General features: G+C 38.2%; 1 protein-coding gene and 1 pseudogene across 1 annotated transcript; both read right to left on the reverse strand.

Annotated features, from left to right (window-relative positions):
* Positions 1–445: 445 nt before the first annotated feature.
* Positions 446–18,101, reverse strand: LOC112084527. Its single transcript, XM_024153677.1, has 5 exons — positions 17,879–18,101; positions 17,380–17,810; positions 16,165–17,334; positions 15,712–16,044; positions 446–751 (listed from the first exon to the last, which is right to left on the reverse strand). The coding sequence occupies exons 1-5, from the start codon at positions 18,099–18,101 to the stop codon at positions 446–448; spliced, it is 2,463 nt and encodes an 820-aa protein (XP_024009445.1).
* LOC112084975 lies at positions 4,977–5,090 on the reverse strand (annotated as a pseudogene).
* Positions 18,102–19,594: the final 1,493 nt, after the last annotated feature.

Consider the following 19,594-nt stretch of genomic DNA (forward strand, 5'->3'; position numbering starts at 1 on the left):
TCTTCGTCTTCAGATTCCTGAGTGCTGATAGAGTAAATCAGTTGCTGAAAAAGGGGTCTAGCTACTCTAGGAGGTGCATCAGACGAACAAATGCTTGTATAAGCCGGATGAGGCTGTCTTGGAATGTTTTGACGGCTGGCCGTGACTGCAGGAGATGCGACTTCAGGGAATCAACTATGGGCCACAGGTTGGCTAAGCACAACCACGGGTGGACGTCTCTTGGCCGTGGTCACAGGGAACACGACCACGGGAGAGTGTCTTCGAAGTGGATTGCTAGAATTGCTTGCTGTTTTGCTTCCTAAATGATCTCCTGGGTCTTCTGGTTCAGTATACTTTCTCTCTTGGCCTAGGTCTTTAATGTGGAGTACCGAAATTTGGTTTCCAAGTCCTTGCATGATCTCTTCAACTTTTTCTTAAACTTCATCAGGAGCATAAACAACCTTATCTATGGTTGAGTCAAGCTCTTTGGTTTTGTCAATAATCTTGTCTTCTCTGAAACTTCAACCGTGAAGTCATAAGACTCGTTATTAGCTTCGTTGAGGGAATTTTCCACATCTTCGAGTTTGAAATCCAGGTCCATGATCTTGTTAGTGTTGCAAAGCTCGTGAGCGTACTTTACTTGTTCTTCTTCCATGTTGTCGAATCTATTAGCGATCACGGCTGCGTCTTTGGTTGCTTGTTCCTCCATTGATTTGATCTGGGAAGCAACGTCATCAATCTTCTCGTCCAAAAGCTTTGATATGCCCTCAATCTGTTCTTAAGAGCGGCTGTAGTAACGGCTTGAGCTTCAATAAACTGTTTGATTGTGCCTTCAAGCTGCTCTAATTGATTACTGATCTGGACGTTCTCATCCTGCTGGAGGATTTGGTGAGGTAGGCGATAAATAAGTGGTCTAGGTTTCACCATGGGAGGCGTGTAGGGGTCGTCCAGGAATGCTCGATAGTTCAGATTTGAGTTCTGAACCGAGTTGAAGAGGTTGCGTATGTATTGCTCTTCTCTGAGTGTTGTAAAAGCATCCCTCGTAGTATTTCGGTTTATATAGTCAATTGCTTCGGGAACTTAAAGAAAAAGAACTAACAAAAAAATGGAAATAAGCAGAAAAAAGGTTCTAGAGTCGATTTACCAACCTTTCTTACGGCTTTGCGGAAAAAGAAACGTGTGCCTTCCCTGGCCACGACGCCAAAAACTTGATGTCGTTGGTGATGAGGGTGTCAAGATTTACCCTAAATGAAATCAATAAGCCGCAAGTGCACAGTTGATCAATTGTAGTACTTAGGGATCGAATCCAGAGGGAAGGAGGTTCTTTTTTACAAAATCCTTCAAAAGAAATATGAAGTAAGGAAGTCTAGAACCAGGCGATTTTTTAGAGGGGTTTTGGTGATGTCTTTAAAACGTAAAAACTAATCTTAACCGAATCCAGGAATTAAAATGACATAATATCTAAACTTAATGAAATCGACTAAAAATGATGAAAACGGCTATACCTAAATTGCTTGAATGAAAACTGGAATAAGAAAAATAACCTGATGACTAAAACTTATATTGAAATCGGCGAAAACTTATAAAAACGAGACGTTGGGTTTTCAGGGAAATTCTCTCCAGGGGATGAACGATTCAAAACATTGCTAAAAAGTAAATTTAAAAGATCCTTGCTAAAACTTTTAAAACTCGAGTCACGAACGTATGAATACGCCACTGTCGTGATCATAACCAACTATCTCTCGCAACCCTGACCAGTAGGTTTCCACTCTGACCCTGGAAGAGAAAAGATGCAAGCTTGCTTAAGACTCGTCAACATTCACAATTCGCCCATAGGTAGGTTTCCACTCCTATGGTTGATCTGCTCTTCTCAAACTAGATCTGACCCCGGATCAATACTTTCGCAACACCAAGGACCAAGATCAGATTGTAGTTCATGACGATACTCTCATGCATTAAAAATGGGCTTTGAGGTCGGACAAACCATTCTCCGCATTCGGGAATGACGGGACCGGTGCAAAATGGGTGTTGGCTGCGGTAGGAATATTTACCGGCTAGTTTACAGGACATCATGATCTACTCATAACTTTTGATTGAACCGTTGGATTGCCATTCTGTTGAGTTTTCTGGAAAGCTGGTATTTCCATCTTTCAGGTCTCCAAATTTGAGTTGGATCAGACGGTGAGAAGGTCTTCATTTGAGGGGGAACTTCTGACGGTTTGACTCTGAGCTCAAATCTGGTCTTCTATCCATTTTGTTAAGCTTTTTCCTAAGTTTCCTGAAAAGAATCTTGAAACTACAAATACTAGAAAAACATAATAAAAACACTTGAAAGCAATAAAAAAACTTTGAAAAAGTATTTCAAAACGATCCATAAAAGTGGTCAAAATACAGTGTTATCATTTTACTTCGCTCAAGTGAGCTTGATTGTTCTCAGACTTAGCCTTTCGGCGACACTCCAAAATTTATGTCCAAGCTTGTTGCAGTAGTTACACTTCCCATTGAACTTATTCATGGTGATTGACTGATAACACCGGATTTTGACCATTTTTATGGATCACTTTAATATCTTTTACATGTGTTTTTACTTCATTTCCAAAGGTTTTCAAAGGATATCTATGTTTTCGGATTTTAAAAGACTTTTCAGGTAATTTGGGATAAAGAGGCACAAATTGCAACAAAAAGACTCTTTTGGATAAATGCAGACCGTCAGAATTCTCATGGAGAGACGAAGACCTTTTCACCGTCTGATCACCCTCAAAATTGAACAACTTATAGAAGAATTAACCAGCTTTCAAATGCACTTGGTTTGGAGACATTCCAACGGTTGGATCTCAAGATATTCCATTAGCCCCGGAGCCACTCGAAGACAAGCAGCAAGTCACGCGACCGCGGCAAACAGCCCATTTCCCGCGGTCAGAAGCCTCCCGACCACGGCCAACCACCTAATCCCTGCGGTCACGTCACTCCCGACCGCGGCCATCAAGCTCCGAACTAAAGCCCATATTTCTGAAGCCCAAAGTCATTCTCAGCCTCAATTCCAGAACCCTAGAGACCATGGAGAATTGAAAACTATAAATACTTGTCTTTTATGTCGTTTTTAGAGAGAACCCTTCATACTTTACAAAAACTCTTTTCCTTTAGCCATTTTTATGCGATTTTGTAGAAGATTGTTGAAGTCCGAGTTCTTCAATAGAGAAGCTTTCTTCATCTCTTTTCTTTACTGTTTTTCATTACTTTTATTAAAATCAATGATGATGTCGACCTCAGCCATGTCTGAGTAGATCCCGAGTTGGGCTTAGGGTTCCCGAAAGGGGCTCTCATAATCGATTAAGACATCTAGGTTTATAGATCTGGGATTTCGACTTGTTCTCTGTTTATTCTTGTTCTTATTGCATGTATGCTTGATTGATCACCTAGTATCTGATCTAGATAGTTAGTGTTGCGAAAGTTTTCATTAAGTATCAGCCCTAGAATGAAACAGGCGATTTTTCCGTAGGAGTGGAAACCTACCTGCGGCGAGATCGTGAGTATTGACGAGTCTTGTGCAGCTCTTGCGTTCTCTCCCTTCCAGGGCCAGAGTGGAAACCTACTGGTCAGGGTTGCGAGAAACAGTTGGTTATGATCACGAAATTGACGTAGTCATACCGCCGTACTCTAGCTCTAGAACCCATATATATCGATATCCGTCAATCCCAATCTATCTACCCTAGTGTCAAAACCGATTATGATCCTTTAGAGTTCCCGAAAGCTCAGCGTTTTTAGCCATAGTTTACAAACCAATCGATTTTTGATTGCTTATTTAGATCTGCATTTTAATTACCTTAGTTCGATATTTACTTGTTTTACTTGCTTTCCATTCGATCTTTCTACTTGCTTTCTAGGATAGATTTATTTGCTTTCTTTTGTTTTAGTTTAATTCGTGATAAACAACCAACCTTTAAAACCAATCTAGTCTAGACATAAAGTTAGAAACCGTAGAAGAATACCAGACACACAAATCTCTGTGGATTTGAACCCTAAATACTACAACTGATTAGCTGTGCACTTGCGGCTTTCATTTGTTTTGTTAAGGGTAAAACTTGTTCCCTCAGGCAGTTGACACGACATCAAGTTTTTGGCGCCATTGCCGGGGATTTGTTTCGCTGCCTTTTGTTATTTTTCTTGTTTTAACTTCTGTTCTAGACACCTGATCTCTAGTTCTTTCTTAAAGTTTTGCTGAATTATCTTTCCCTTCTTTTGTTTTTCTCTGAATTGCATGAATACCAGGCGCAGACCTGTAGAAAACATTCCAATTCTAGACGAGATAGACAGACACGAAAGAGAACTTCGAAGACTTAGACGAACACAAGGAATGGCCAACGACGACCAGCCTGGAGATCCTATTAACCGAGCTTTAAATATGGACCAAGACGGGTCCGAACATGGAGAAAATGAAGAGAATGATCACAGAGGAGGTGATCATGCTCGACCAGATGGAGAGGAGGATGAGGTTCCTCCAAGAAACCACCAAAACCGCGAGAGAGAAGAACGTGAAGACCTTGAAGCACCCATCAATGCAGCCGATGGTGACCACCAAGGAATGCAGCCGAATGGACGCATTAACCGCCCTGTACAGCCAGCAAATCAACACCGAAGACAAGCCAGGAACCATCGCATAGCTGATTTCGATGCACCTACTCAAAACTTTCAAAACCGATCTGCAATTCAAGTTCCATTTCCGAACCGGAATGAGTTTGAAGTCAAGCCTCAAATCATCTCATTGGTGAAACAAAACCAATTCCATGGAGTTCCTTCCGAACACCCAATGGACCATATCGAGCTCTTTGAAGAAATCTGCAGCATGATGAGAACAAACCAAGTTCCAGCAGACTATTTAAAGTGTAAGTTGTTCCCTTTTTCATTAGCAGACAAAGCTCACCGTTGCTTGAAATCTTTCCCTGCAGGATCGATTACTAATTGGGAAGAGTGTAAAACTGCTTTCCTGAATCACTTCTATACTAAGTCAAGGTCGAACCAGTTGAGAACAAATATCTCAAGCCGACTGAATCTTTCTATGAAGCCTGGGAACGTTTTAAGGAGTATGAACGTGATTGCCCTCACCATGGATTCCCTGGATCAAGCCTGCTGAGCACATTTTACCGAGGTTTGCAACCAAAATACAAACTTTCACTTGATACAGCTAGCAATGGAGGTTTTGGACAAAAGATGATAGCACAAGGAAGAGCCCTCATCGAAAATTTGGCTTAAGCCAATAGCAATGATTGTCTGGAATACGATCGATCGACGAAGCAAACCGGAACAGACAACAAGGAGATAACCGAGTTGAAGAACATGATGAGCCAGCTTCTGAAGAGCAACAATCGTCCAATCCATGCTTGTGAGACCAACAATGGCGCAGAAGATGAAGGACCTAGTGATATTGATCACATTAATCAAGCCTTTCAAGAAGAAGATGTGAACTATGTCGGAGCGCTAGTACCATATCAAAATCGCCTCAACAATGGCTTCAACAACAAATTCCGGAATGCAAATTACAACAATCTCTCTTACCGCAATCCAAATGTGGAGAATCCTCAACATCAGTACTACCCACCTCAGCAAAAATCCTTCCAAAACAAGTTCCAAGGTGGAAACTTCGGAGGAACAGGACCATAGCAACCGCGACAGCCATATAACTACCAAGGTACGGGTTTTAACAATCAATTTGTACAACAGCAGGGAGTCACGACGAACCAGCTAGCTTCACAAATCGGTAGACTTGGAAAGTCCATCCAACAGCTCGTTATGACGAACAAAAAGGCATCTAAAGACGTGAACGTGAAAGTTGACTGCATGTACAATGATCTGAACGGGAAGTTTGAAGCTTTATCTTCGCACGTCAAAAAGCTAGACGTGCAAGTCGCCCAAACAGCCGACTCTATGAAGAGGCAAAGTGGAGTTCTTCCAGGAAGAGTTGAAGATAACCCTAAGAGGTTTTGCAACGCCATAACCACATTGCCCGAAGAAGAGGCCAGAACCGATGGAAAGAAAGAAGAAACCCCAATCTTTGTACCACTGTACAAGGATGTCGATGCCAAGCAGCCACCATTTAAGGTACCTGAACGATCACCGTTTCAAAGGCTTACAAAAGCCGACGATCCGGGACGTTTTGTTTTCCAATGTTTCATTTCAAGAATCAAGTTTACAGACTGCATGTGCGATTCCGGAGCCAATGTCAACATCATGTCAAAGACATTTGCAAAAAAATTGGGCATGAAAACCTTAAGGACATCGACGGTTAAGGTTATCTTTGGAGATTCATCTCAAAAAGACACTGAAGGGGCGATTCATGATCTACAAGTTCTAGTGGGAGACAAGATTGTTCCAGCAGATTTCCAAGTCCTGGAGATGGATAAAGACAAGGAGAGGCCACTCATTTTTGGGAGACCATTCCTAGCTACAGTAGGAGCGGTAATCGACCACGCAAACCGGCATGCTGTTTTCCTCAATGTGGATCGCAGAAGGTACTACCCGACTATCTTAGATGATTTTCCAAGCAAAGGAAACAGGCCCAAAGAGAAAGAAAAAGAAAAGCCGAAAGCTTTTGCGAAGATCAAGATCATCATTCCACCAGATGCAACAGAAACTAGTGAGGACCAAATCTAGGAGCTGATCGAAAACACAAAAAGGGTTTTAAACAATATTAAAGTCCGAAAGAAGAGTAAAGGAAAGAAGACGATTCCTCAGGGAGAAGAAGTAAAACCTCCAGCAACCGGAAGTGATAAGGGCACATCAAGTGGAGTGCCATTCAAATCAGCCTGATTTTTCATGCTTACGTCGAGCTAACGACTTAAAACAAAAGCGCTTAATGGGAAGCAACCCATTTAGGTACTCTTTCTTTTAATTTTCTTTTCCTTTTTACAATCTATGCTTTCTTTTTCTTTTAAGTTTCAGGTATTTTATAAGAAAAAAAAAACACACAAAAAATCAGAAAATTAGAAAAACCAAGAAGAAAAGGGTAGGTTTTTAGCTGCTCGGCCCGGGAAAGACTAGAAAGTTGGACAAAGGCCGCAGGAGAAAGAGTCGCGGTCGCGACCAACCGACCCGCGGCCAAGGGAGCATCGACCGCGGCACCGAGAATGTGACAGCGGCCGAGCCCTCAATCGCTGCGGTCGCGCGTCTCCTGACCGCGGCCGTTGGTCGTTGAGACAGGAACTCGGATTTTCGCCGCTTTTCAAAAGTTACCTGGTGTTTCCCAGTGTTACCTGGTGTTTCCCGGTGTTACTTGGTGTTTCCCGGTGTTATCTGGTGTTTACCTGGTGTTTCCCGGTGTTACCTGGTGTTTCCCGGTGTTACATGGTGTTTCCCGGTGTTACCTGGTGTTTCCCGGTGTTTTCCGGTGTTTCCCGGTGATTCCCGGTGATTCCCGGAGAATTCCCGGTAAAGCACGTTAAAATTTTCCGTAAGTTTTAAACCTCCTTTGCGTGCAAGACAAGTAAGGTAAGTTCCCGTAAACTTAAAAATTCCCGGAAATTTTCTGTTTTTGCTACAAAAACGCTTTTTAAAGAAAAGAAATGCACTTTTTGGATCAAAACTCTTTTTTCTCTTCTCTTCCAAAAGACTTGGAGATTTAGGAGATAGAACACCTTTTTCAATTCTTGAGCTTTTTAAGAGACTCTTGGCCCAAACCTCACTCTTTTTCAAAGCTGATTTCAATTCTGTCATCAAATCTCTCTTTCCAGCAAGGTATGAACCTCAAACTCGCCATTTTTACTTGATTTTAGAACTTAGGGTTTTCTTAAAAAGCCTAATCTCTGTTTATTAATGGTGGAAATAGCTTAAGAGCAATAATAGAAAAATCAACCAGCTTTCAAATGCACTTGGTTTGGAGACATTCTAACGGTTGGATCTCAAGATATTCCATTAGCCCCGGAGCCACTCGAAGACGGCCAGCAAGTCGCGCGACCGCGGCAAACAGCCCATTTCCCGCGGTCAGAAGCCTCCCGACCACGGCCAACCACCTAATCCCTGCGGTCACGTCACTCCCGACCGCGGCCATCAAGCTCCGAACTAAAGCCCATATTTCTCAAGCCCAAAGTCATTCTCAGCCTCAATTCCAGAACCCTAGAGACCATGGAGAATTGAAAACTATAAATACTTGTCTTTTATGTCGTTTTTAGAGAGAACCCTTCATACTTTACAAAAACTCTTTTCCTTTAGCCGTTTTTATGCGATTTTGTAGAAGATTGTTCAAGTCCGAGTTCTTCAATAGAGAAGCTTTCTTCATCTCTTTTCTTTACTGTTTTTCATTACTTTTATTAAAATCAATGATGATGTCGACCTCAGCCATGTCTGAGTAGATCCCGAGTTGGGCTTAGGGTTCCCGAAAGGGGCTCTCATAATCGATTAAGACATCTAGGTTTATAGATCTGGGATTTCGACTTGTTCTCTGTTTATTCTTGTTCTTATTGCATGTATGCTTGATTGATCACCTAGTATCTGATCTAGATAGTTAGTGTTGCGAAAGTTTTCATTAAGTATCAGCCCTAGAATGAAACAGGCGATTTTTCCGTAGGAGTGGAAACCTACCTGCGGCGAGATCGTGAGTATTGACGAGTCTTGTGCAGCTCTTGCGTTCTCTCCCTTCCAGGGCCAGAGTGGAAACCTACTGGTCAGGGTTGCGAGAAACAGTTGGTTATGATCACGAAATTGACGTAGTCATACCGCCGTACTCTAGCTCTAGAACCCATATATATCGATATCCGTCAATCCCAATCTATCTACCCTAGTGTCAAAACCGATTATGATCCTTTAGAGTTCCCGAAAGCTCAGCGTTTTTAGCCATAGTTTACAAACCAATCGATTTTTGATTGCTTATTTAGATCTGCATTTTAATTACCTTAGTTCGATATTTACTTGTTTTACTTGCTTTCCATTCGATCTTTCTACTTGCTTTCTAGGATAGATTTATTTTCTTTCTTTTGTTTTAGTTTAATTCCTGATAAACAACCAACCTTTAAAACCAATCTAGTCTAGACATAAAGTTAGAAACCGTAGAAGAATACCAAGCACACAAATCTTTGTGGATTCGATCCCTAAATACTACAACTGATTAGCTGTGCACTAGCGGCTTTCATTTGTTTTGTTAAGGGCAAAACTTGTTCCCTCACGCAGTTGACACGACATCATTGACCTTGCTTCTTGAAGCTTGTGTTTTTTTGTGGAAGAAAGTTGTTAGGCGCACCATTGTTGGTCATTAGTTTGCCTTTGCCTTTTTTCTTGTAATCAGCCACGTTTGCTTCATGGGTAATTATCTGACCATCTTCTTTTCCAACTCTGTCACGTTTTAGTGACTCATTCTGCAATCTGGAAATCAGATTTGCTAGAGACAGGGCTTTTTGCTTGTAAGCAAGATAGTTCTGGATGTCTGCCCAACTTGGAGGTAACTTCTCAATGAAGCAGTTTATCGTGAATGCCTCACACAGCTTCATTCCTTCAGTTCTAATCTCATGAAATATTAGTTCCAGCTTGTGAACTTATGGCATGATGGGGCGAGAATCCACCATCTAGAACATAAGGAGTTTTGCTGTAACGAATTTCCCAGAGCTGACGTTGTATGATTTGTACTTCTTTTACAAAGCATCCCAGAGTTCTTTGGAAGTTTTGACCTTGTTGTAAACGTTGAACAGCTGGTCCACCAGGCGATTTTCGATGTGCACTTTACATAGGAAGTCTGAGTGCTTCCATGCGTCAAGAGTGGCAAGAATCGCATGATCTTTATTTCCTTTTGGTACCTCTAGTGGATCCTCTTTGAGGTAATTGCTAATCTGCATTGACGACAGAAAGAAGTGCATCCTTTCTTGTCACTGCTTGAAGTTCGAACTATCAAACTTTTGGGGCTGAACTTCTGTCGCTGAAGTCCTGCAGTTACCAACACTAGTATCGTGGTTTCACCCGATCATGTATTAGCTCCATTGAAAGTCATGCTGATGTCACCAGAAGTCATTGTTGAATCTTTTCAGAAAAAATACCGAAGTTAGTATTGAGAAACAGGATTCAAAACAGCGATTAAGATGATTATGTCGCTATACACAGCGTTCTTCGAAAAGGATTCGCTTTGAGTTTTCACAGATATTACCAATAGGTATTCTTAGAACTCAAAAATAGTTATTCCCAGAATCGTCTTAAGATGTTCTTAAACGCTATTTTTGTTGTATTAACATATCATTTTGAAAACATTTCGCGGACCTGTTTGCGACTGCCGCATAAATCCGTTTTATAGATTCGTCTTTAACAAATCAAAAGTTGTAAGAAATAGCTAAGAAACTTTCACATAGACTTTGTAGATCAATTTTAAAAACTTGTTGTTTCCAAAACCGTTTATAAATATTGTTCACAATATTCAATCCGATTCAAGCGATAAGCAGGAAGCGGTAGTGAGTTAAGAATGTAAGACCGCGAACATCCGATTGAAATCACAAAAGAGAATAATAATATTATAAATGATATGTTAAAGAAAGTGAATAAAATGAGACTTTGAAAACGTTTGCTGGAAGAATATTTTGCTTAAGCTTTTTCTGATTTTTTTCGGTGTATCGAATGAGAAGAGAGGAGGTGTCTATTTATATGGAATACTCAGCTTGATCCACAAGAAATAAGCTTTGGCAAAAAGGAATATCCGTGAGATAGTCTCCTTTTTCCCTTAAGTAAAATGATTCGAAAATATTCCGTAATTATCTTGAAGTAATCTTTTATTATTCAAGATTTATCCTTTCGCTATGCAAAATATTATCCTGAAAGAACTAAGAAGCTCATGACTCACGCCCAGCTATATAGAAATAAGCTTTGGCAACTAAGAACGCGAGCCCGATCCCGGCGACGGCAGCGCGCGTAGATGTTTTTGCATAATACCCTTTTACTTCCACAAAACTGTTTGACCCTTATTGTGAGAATGTCATATATATTCAAGAGGTTTCTCTCCTTGCTAAGCAATGTGGTACTTTTACACTTCCACTTTTAGTTATACCTAATGAGAACATTTCATTTTCATAGGCTCAAACTCAAATCTCAAATAAATTTATAAGGTCCATTTATTTATTAAACTTCATTTCTCATACACATAAATACTCAATATTACAAGATCAAATGCTTATTAAAATTGAGTTCCAACAATAAATACTGAAAAGGTGCAACCCAAGGTTGATCCGAATCGGATCAAACTTTTGAAAACAGATAAACCAAGTAATGACACATCGGTCAGTAGTATCAACCTGCAGACCAATGTGAACAATTGTAGAGATTCAGCTATGATTTTTTTTTCTCTATATAGGATTCTATATATCAGTTTGCAGCTGACATGATTGACAAGTCTTGACTAAACTGAACATAGCTTTTGAAGCAGAGGTTGCAAGAATTACGTGAAGCTAACCAAATTTACCATCTTGTCATTAAATTTTAGAATAAAACTAGGTGAATACCTGCATGTAATGTGCATATTTTTTTCTTCAAGTATTTCAAATTTGTATATTTTTATAAAAAATATAATCATCATTTGTTATGTGTTAGTGTATTATTATTATAAATCAATCAATTTAAAATATAATATCATAAAAGAATCAAGAGTTTATACAAAAAAAATATCTATTAATAATTTTAATTAATTATAATATAAATTTTTGTTTAATATTTATATAAATTTTATTTAAGAATCAATTAATAAAAAAAATTTCATTTTCTTTAAGTGGTTTAAAACTTAATATCAAAATTTAATAATGAATTTTCTTTTAAAAAATTGTAACTTTAAGCTAAAAAATACGATACATGGCATCTCTATATTAACTCTCAAATGCTGATGTGGCATTTATATGGAGAGAGTTGATCCTCTTTTATATATATGATGTGCACGGGAAGATTTTCATCTGTTATGATCTTTCAGCCATATCAGATTATCTCTGCATATTTTGACATGTTTTTAGAAACAATGTCATATAATGAGAATTATAACGCAAAAATGAAGCTACATAGATTGTATATGTTGTAATCGAATTTGAGCTTTATCTATAAACGGTAAGGCTTTAATTCAAGATGATCTTCGTAATACATCCTTTTGGTATGTATCTTCATGTTTGCTTCTTTTCACGCGAAAGTGTATTTTCCATATTCTTTGGAACTCCATAAAGGTTTCTTGACCCAGTCAACTTCCAAACACCTAAAGCTTTCTTAACCGAGTCAACTTCCAAACACCTAATGGAACACAAATATATCCAAAACAAGAGGCAAATACACTCTAGGACTCCTCAAATGTGCAACAAGACTCACGAGAAATCTATATGTGACATTCTGTCTGATTCACTTGTTGCTGGAGCAACATAATTTTTTCTTTTCTTTTTATCTATTTTTTTTTATTTGGGCACAGCTTTAATCCCTCAAATGAACGTTGTAGTTTATCAAAGATCTAGTCGGATGAGATCCACTGGAAATCTCTCCAATCACAGTTTCCGTCAAGGGGACTCATTAGAAATATTTCGAGAACATTGCCGTTGAACAAGGCTTCACCTTCACATTTTGCAACACAAAACAAATTAGTTAAACTAGACCCGCATCACATTTCTAACAGCATGGTTAATTACATCTACAAATTATACTCAAACATGCACTAAATTGATCCAAATTACTTGAATATCAATTCCTCCGGACTTGCCTGCCCACTTTAGTCTAGTCTTAATACAGCTATTTCTCGTATTCTCTATCAAGTGGTTGATATTATGTAAAAGAATGATGTATGGTATATTATGGATTGTTTAATGACTAGTTTGCTAATATAGTCTAAAACATATGGTCATTAAGTTTATGAAGTATGGTGAGTCCAATTTTTTGGTGCAACGATTGTTCACTTTTGTTAAATTTTAATATGTTGCAACTTTGTTTGTAAATGCTGAACTATCATTACTATAAAATGATATCCTAAATGTATTCAATGTTACATCTTCTAGCATAGTTCCAATATTTTTTAATGCATTATGGTATCCTTTTAAATGTTAACCCCATAAGCGAAATTGAAAAAATTGCCTCATAATCGATATTTTCATTTGGTAAAAAAGTTCGACAATCCCAAAAATATAATGTTCACTATTGAGAACCTATAAGAAAACAAAAATAAAGATTTAAATGTTTTAGAGTCTTTTTCATAAAAACCATCAAACCTAAATTATATTTTTCTTGCATTTTTCGAATTTATGTTCACAAAAAAAAATCGTGAAAACAAACACTTGAGGACTATTCTGACAACCCATTGGCATCTTGTTGTTGCAAAAGTTAGTTATGTTGATGATTTTTATTGTTTATTGTACACCTCAATTTTTACGTCAAGTACAGACTCTAAGGCAATATCTAGAATAAAAGATTACTCAAGCAAAAAGCAAACAAATCAAAACATGAACTGTGTTTTGTTCAAATTCTTAGATGAAGCAACTAAGAGATTGGATATAAGCTGATTTGAGATTATCATATTCAAAGCCAGCCATGACCATCATATGATGTGGAATTGTTTGTGATAAAGTGAATCTGCTAGACCACAGAGAAGGTTTCACAAAGAGTAAAGACGTCCAAATTCATCGGAAATTCATGGGCACATGCATAATAAATTTACTGTTTTTATTTATAATCAAATCTGTTATTGCCTAGTTTTTGTAACCAATTATGCTCTTGCCTTTTTCTTTTTAGGAATGCCATGGATACGAATTCTGGTTAGATGAAGTTATGAGGCTGGTTTTTGTGAAGTTAGGAGGTTTGTTATTGAAATTAGTATTTATTAAATTATCAAGCAATATGAATTTTATTTGTCGATGATACAACTACATACGAGAAACACTGTGTACAATCATATGTAGATGAATGTAAGGATTGAGTTTGTATAAAAAAATTTCATATAAACAATAAATTTTGTTGTTGCTGATGAACATAAAGCATTTTTGGAGTCTTATTAATAATGTTGGCAGAAAACATTTCATTTCAAAACAATAAATATATTATGAGAGAAATGAGTAATCAAAACTTTTGATACTTTTTATTTTATCGTATAATATTTGATTTTTAGGGAATGAATTAACTAACTTCAGAATCGAAATAAATTTTGATGAGAAGAATTAATTTTAAAAAAAATATTGGTCTATTTGGATAATAGCTACTGAAAAATCTAATAAAAAAAAATCAAAAGAAGAAGTCAGAGAAAAAACCCAATACATAGTAGATGAAATGGAAGATGATGATATTTCTGATCAGAATCTTCTTGTTGATGTGCCGTCTAATGGATTATTTGTGCCATTATTAAGTATAAATCTTTTTAGCTATGAAGATAATGATATTTCTTATCAGGATCTTATTCTCGATGTGTCGTCCAATAGATTATTTCCGCAAGCAACACTTCTTCACATGCTGCTCAATGGAGTATTCCTTCAAGCAGAACTTCTTCACATGATATGAAAAAAGGGAAAGTTTTTCAAAATTATACTTATCAATATTCGATTTCTACAAATTTTGTAATCAGTTTTGTATACATCGCATGCCTGCGCTTGGCGCGGATCTTCACCTAGCTATTAAAATTAGTATTCTCGAATAAGGTTGAATGAGGATGAAGTTAAGAAACTGGTTTTTGTCATATGGGGAGACTGTTTATATTTCTCTTTTGCAAACTTTTTTGTTAAAAACCATTGACCTTGAATCTCTCTAAAATATTAGTGAACAATCTGTTATCTAATGTTGTGCAATAAATCTCTATTTATTTTGGGTTTTGTTCTCATTTATAACAAGGACATTACGAGAGAAACATGATTTTAAACACAAAAATTACATACCAACACGCGTTATAATAATATTTCTCTATTAAAACAGAAGTATGTTTTGTGTCTTAACGGGTTTTTTTATATTTTTTTACTGTATTTTACTACTAGATATCTACTATTGCTGTTACCAAACAAAAATTTTAATTTTTTATTTGTTTTATTTATTTCCAAAAATTAATAAAATAATATATTTTAATTTAATATTTAAAATTAATTTCGAAAAATTTAAAATTTTAATTCAATTAGTTTAGATTTTCTTAGATATAGTTAGGATTAATTATCAAAATTAAAAATTAGCTGTTATTATTTTTATAATGTATTAAATAAGATATTAACTTATTTTCTTTTTAAATATCCAAATGTAAAAAATATTTTCATAATGATAAAGTTAATAAACGTTACATTATTATATATTTTATTAAAAATTATTTTAAAATTTTAAAGATTTTAAATTAAATATATATATATATTATATGGTAATATGAATAGATAGAGTAAAATTATATTTTTCTATTCATGGTTTTTTTGGATTAATCGAATGAACGAGTTAAAATTATGTTTTTATAATCGTGGTCAAATTTATTAGAAAAAATAAATTTAAAAATAAATAAATTATATCTAAACACAAAAATAAATTATATCATTTATTACAAACATATTATATCTATAAAAATGCAAATTAGATTTAAAAAAAATCTAGTGAAGCCCAGATTCTAAAGCTATCCGCCGTGTCAGACTTTTCTCGGAGAAATCTAACCCATGTGAATCTAGTGAAGTCGTCAACCAGCACAAACACATACTTTTTACCTCCCAAACTCTCTGTCTGAACTGGCCCCATCAGATCCATATGAACTAGATCAAGTGGTGCTTTGGATTGTACGTCAGGTACTCATTTGTGTTGGACTTTCACCTGTTTGCCTTGGTTACACGCTTCACACACAAACTTATCTCCTCCCTTGATCTTTGGAACTCCTCTAATGCTCTCCTTTGAGATGAGATCATTGAGATTCCTGATGTTCATGTGTCCGAGTCGCTGGTGCCACAGCTGCAGATTATCACAGGCAGTAAAACAGCTGATAACTGACCCTGACTTGTTCCACATATAGCAATTGTTGCCTGATCTTTCTCCAGCTAGGATAATTTGTCCATCATCATTCACTGCTCTGCATCCTTTGTCGGTGAATATCACAATTAGCCCTTCATCACACAGTTGACTTATGCTGATAAGATTCTCCTTAAGTCCCTGTACTAAGTATACATTGACTAGATCAGGCTGATCTTCGTCTTTTGTAATACCTTTTCCTTGTATGGCACCGACACTTCCATCACCAAACGTAACTCTTCCTCACTTAATTTTCTTAACATTCCGGAGGTAGCTTCGGTTTCCAGTCATGTGCCGTGAACAGCCACTATCGAAGTACCAAGGCTCTAACTCATCTTCGTCGCTTTCAACTTGTGCCATGTTGCACTTGAATCCATGCCACAGCATTGACATTGGACCATTCCTGGAAGATCTCTTAACAGTGAATTCTCTCGGCTTGATGGGATTCTTCTTCAGTTGTCCCTTAGGTTCAAATCGCAAATCCTCTTTCCTGACCCAGACTTGATTGGTGGATCCATTCCAACTGAACTTCCGTTGCTTCATCAGTTTCTGAACCCTGTTCCATCTGCTGTAGCAGTATGCCTTGATATGTCCGATCTTGCCACAGTAATAGCACTCTCGTCCTTTTTGCTGTTTGGTGACAGGTCTTCGTCCTTCAGGCTGGTTGTATCCGGAAGAGACAAAATTGATTTCATCTGAGCTCCTCTGTTCCCATCCACTGTACCCCAGTCCATGCCTAGTATTGGCTTGACATCCGTAGCTCAGGATCTTGTCCAGTTGCTTGGTTCCTGCGAACATCTGAATCTGCTTCTTTAGTTGATCTAGTTCTGACTCCAGCTTCTCCGATATTTGCTTTTCAACCTTTAGATGCTGCCTCAGACTTTCAGCATTGTTGGCTAATTCCAGCTTCTCCTTGATCAGATTGACACTTCCCTGGCCAAGTGCATTTGCTGCTTCGAGATCTTTGCTGAGCTTGTCTACTAGTACGGACAGTCTCTGGTTTTCTTTCTTCAATTCACTGTTTTCTTTGTTGAGACTAACCAGGACATGACGTACTTCCTTGTAGCTGCTTATGAGATCATCCTCCTTTTCTTCTTCAGGCTCTGACTCTGACTCCTGTCCCTCCTTAATTTCAGCGATCCCGATAAACGTCACGAAGTTGTTTGTCTCTTCAACTGAGTCATCCTCTGAGTCATCATCCGATTCTTCCTCAGCCAACATGGACTTGTCCTTCCTGCGATTTTGATCATTGACACATTCCAGCTGAGTGTGTCCAAATCCTTTGCAGCCATAGCACTGAATCTCTCGTCGCTTGATAGTAGGACAGTCATTCTTGAAATGTCCATATCCCTTGCACTCATGACACTGCACCTCACTCTTCCTGTTTGACTTATCCCCTTCAGCTGTCTTCTTGAAGGAGGCAACCTTCTTCTGAGGTTTCCCAGTTTTCCGCAAAGCACGATCAAATCTTCAAACCAGAAGACTTATGGGATCATCTTCCTCATCTTCAGTGGTGCGGTTTTCACACTTTATAGCTAGACTTTTAGGTTTCTTCAGACTGTCTAGCTCCATCTCATGAGCTTTCAGCATGCCTACAAGTTCACTGAATGGCATGTTCTCTGTGTTGCTGGACACACTGAGTGCTGATTTGTACCCCATAAACCTCGATGGCAGACACCTCAAGAATTTCTTCACCGGCTTCTTATCTTTGTATTTTTTGCCTAACACAGCTGCTTCTTGTGCCAGAGCACTCAGTTTTGAACTGAATTCAGAGATGGTTTCATTATCCTCCATCTTTAGATTCTCAAAGCGAGAAGCAAGCATGTCCTTTCTGGAGTTTTGAACCTTTGTTGTTCCTTCGTACTGCATCTGAAGTATGTCACATGCTTCTTTGGCAGTCTCAACACCTTGAATCAGCTCAAATGTCTTTCTTGATACGTTGGTGTGAATGGTAGTCAGCGCCCTTGAATTGTACTTTGCTCTTTTGGACTCCTCTTCAGTCCAACTTTCTTCTGGTTTTGATGAAAGACTCCGTTGGCATCAGCTACCAGTGGTTCTTCCCATTTATCAGTTACTGCCTTCCATGCCAGTGGATCGATCCCTTTGATCATGGATCTGATCCTAGCTTTCCAAAACCCGTAGTTCCCATCATCCAGGAGGATCCTGGAGTTGTTCACCATTTCCTTATAGCTCTCCATTTTCTCCGCAGGATCTCACCTGTTTGTAATACACACAGATGACCGCTCTGATACCAAATGAAAATGTAAGAGTAGTAATACGGGAACTAACACAGAACACAACACAGGGATTTTCTCTTCAAGAATATTTCACTAGTAAATCTGTTTGTAACTTACAAGTATACAGAACCCGATTTAGAGCAACCTCAAGACACACCTTGATTTGCTACACTAGCCTCACTTGTTCTTGAATCGATACGTGATTCAAGAACCTCTCACCCAAATCTCTTAGCACACTAGCTCACAAAAACTCTCACAGATTTTCGCTCACCCTTTGCGAAGTATTCTCTCAGTTGTGTTGAAAAACCCTACAAGGTTTTTCACACGCCTATTTATACATAATAGGACTTGCGGCTACTCCTCGCCTAGATCCTCTTTGTGATTTCTCCAAATCTTCATGAGAATCTTCACCTGGAGATAGAGGAAACTTGATATTTTCTTCAAAGATCCTCCAAGATACTCCAAGCTTCCTATCCACGTCAGCTTCTCGTCTTTTGAAGTGTCCAGCACGTCCTGCAGCTCCAGCTCAGCTTCCAGCTCACCTCAACGTGTGTAGATTGCTTCGCAAGTCTTCCTGTGTCAGTTCCAGAGCTAGTCGGACTGCTACACGTGCTACTCCAGCCTTGTTTGCATCTTCACTTAAGCCTGCCCGCAAATTCAAGCTGCTTCCGTCGTCATTCTTCAACGCCAGCAGTCACAGACGCCATCGTAATCAGTGCTAGCTAAGCTTCACCGCCAGCGACTCCAATCCCCACATCCAATTAATCTCATGCCTTGATGTCTTTCTTTCGCCAATCTTTCAACTGCTTTTAGATTTGATTCTAGATCTCCATCTTCAAGGAAGCTTTGTCGCTGATCAGATCCAATTTATTAATCTAAGCAATGTTCATGGTTGTTCTGAGAATCGAGCAAGAGGAAAACAACAAAGATATTACTCCAAGCCAGAAGAAAATCTGCAACAAAACTTAAAAGAAAATCGCTGAATCGAAGAAAACATGGCCGACAAAGAGATTGCAAAAGGAGAAACCCAAACTTAGCCAGAATATTATTATCCAAAAAACAGCAAAAGAAAATTCGATCAAAATCAAAATGTATATAATCAAAACCAGAAAACTTCGGTAAAGATTCCGATTTCAGAAAAAAAATCAGAAATTGCCTCTCTCTTTCTCTCTCTGAAAAATAGGTGTGAGAGAGGAGACATAGATTTTTTTCTATTGATTTTTTTTGTGAGAGAATCGAGCAAGAGGATTTATTTTTGTCGATATGGATTATATTGATTAAACCCAAAAGGCTGAAATTAAACTGGCCAATATTGGGCCTCTCACAATGATAGTGAAGAGATAAGTGGAAAATAGATGATTACACGTGTCCCATGATTCATCCCCAGGTTATACCACGTGTATATCTTCTACAATCGCCGTCATGTCAGCTACTCCGGCGACTCTCCGATTTCC

The sequence above is a fragment of the Eutrema salsugineum genome, unplaced genomic scaffold (assembly GCF_000478725.1).
Source record: "Eutrema salsugineum unplaced genomic scaffold, Eutsalg1_0 scaffold_4, whole genome shotgun sequence".
Classification (NCBI taxonomy): domain Eukaryota; kingdom Viridiplantae; phylum Streptophyta; class Magnoliopsida; order Brassicales; family Brassicaceae; genus Eutrema; species Eutrema salsugineum.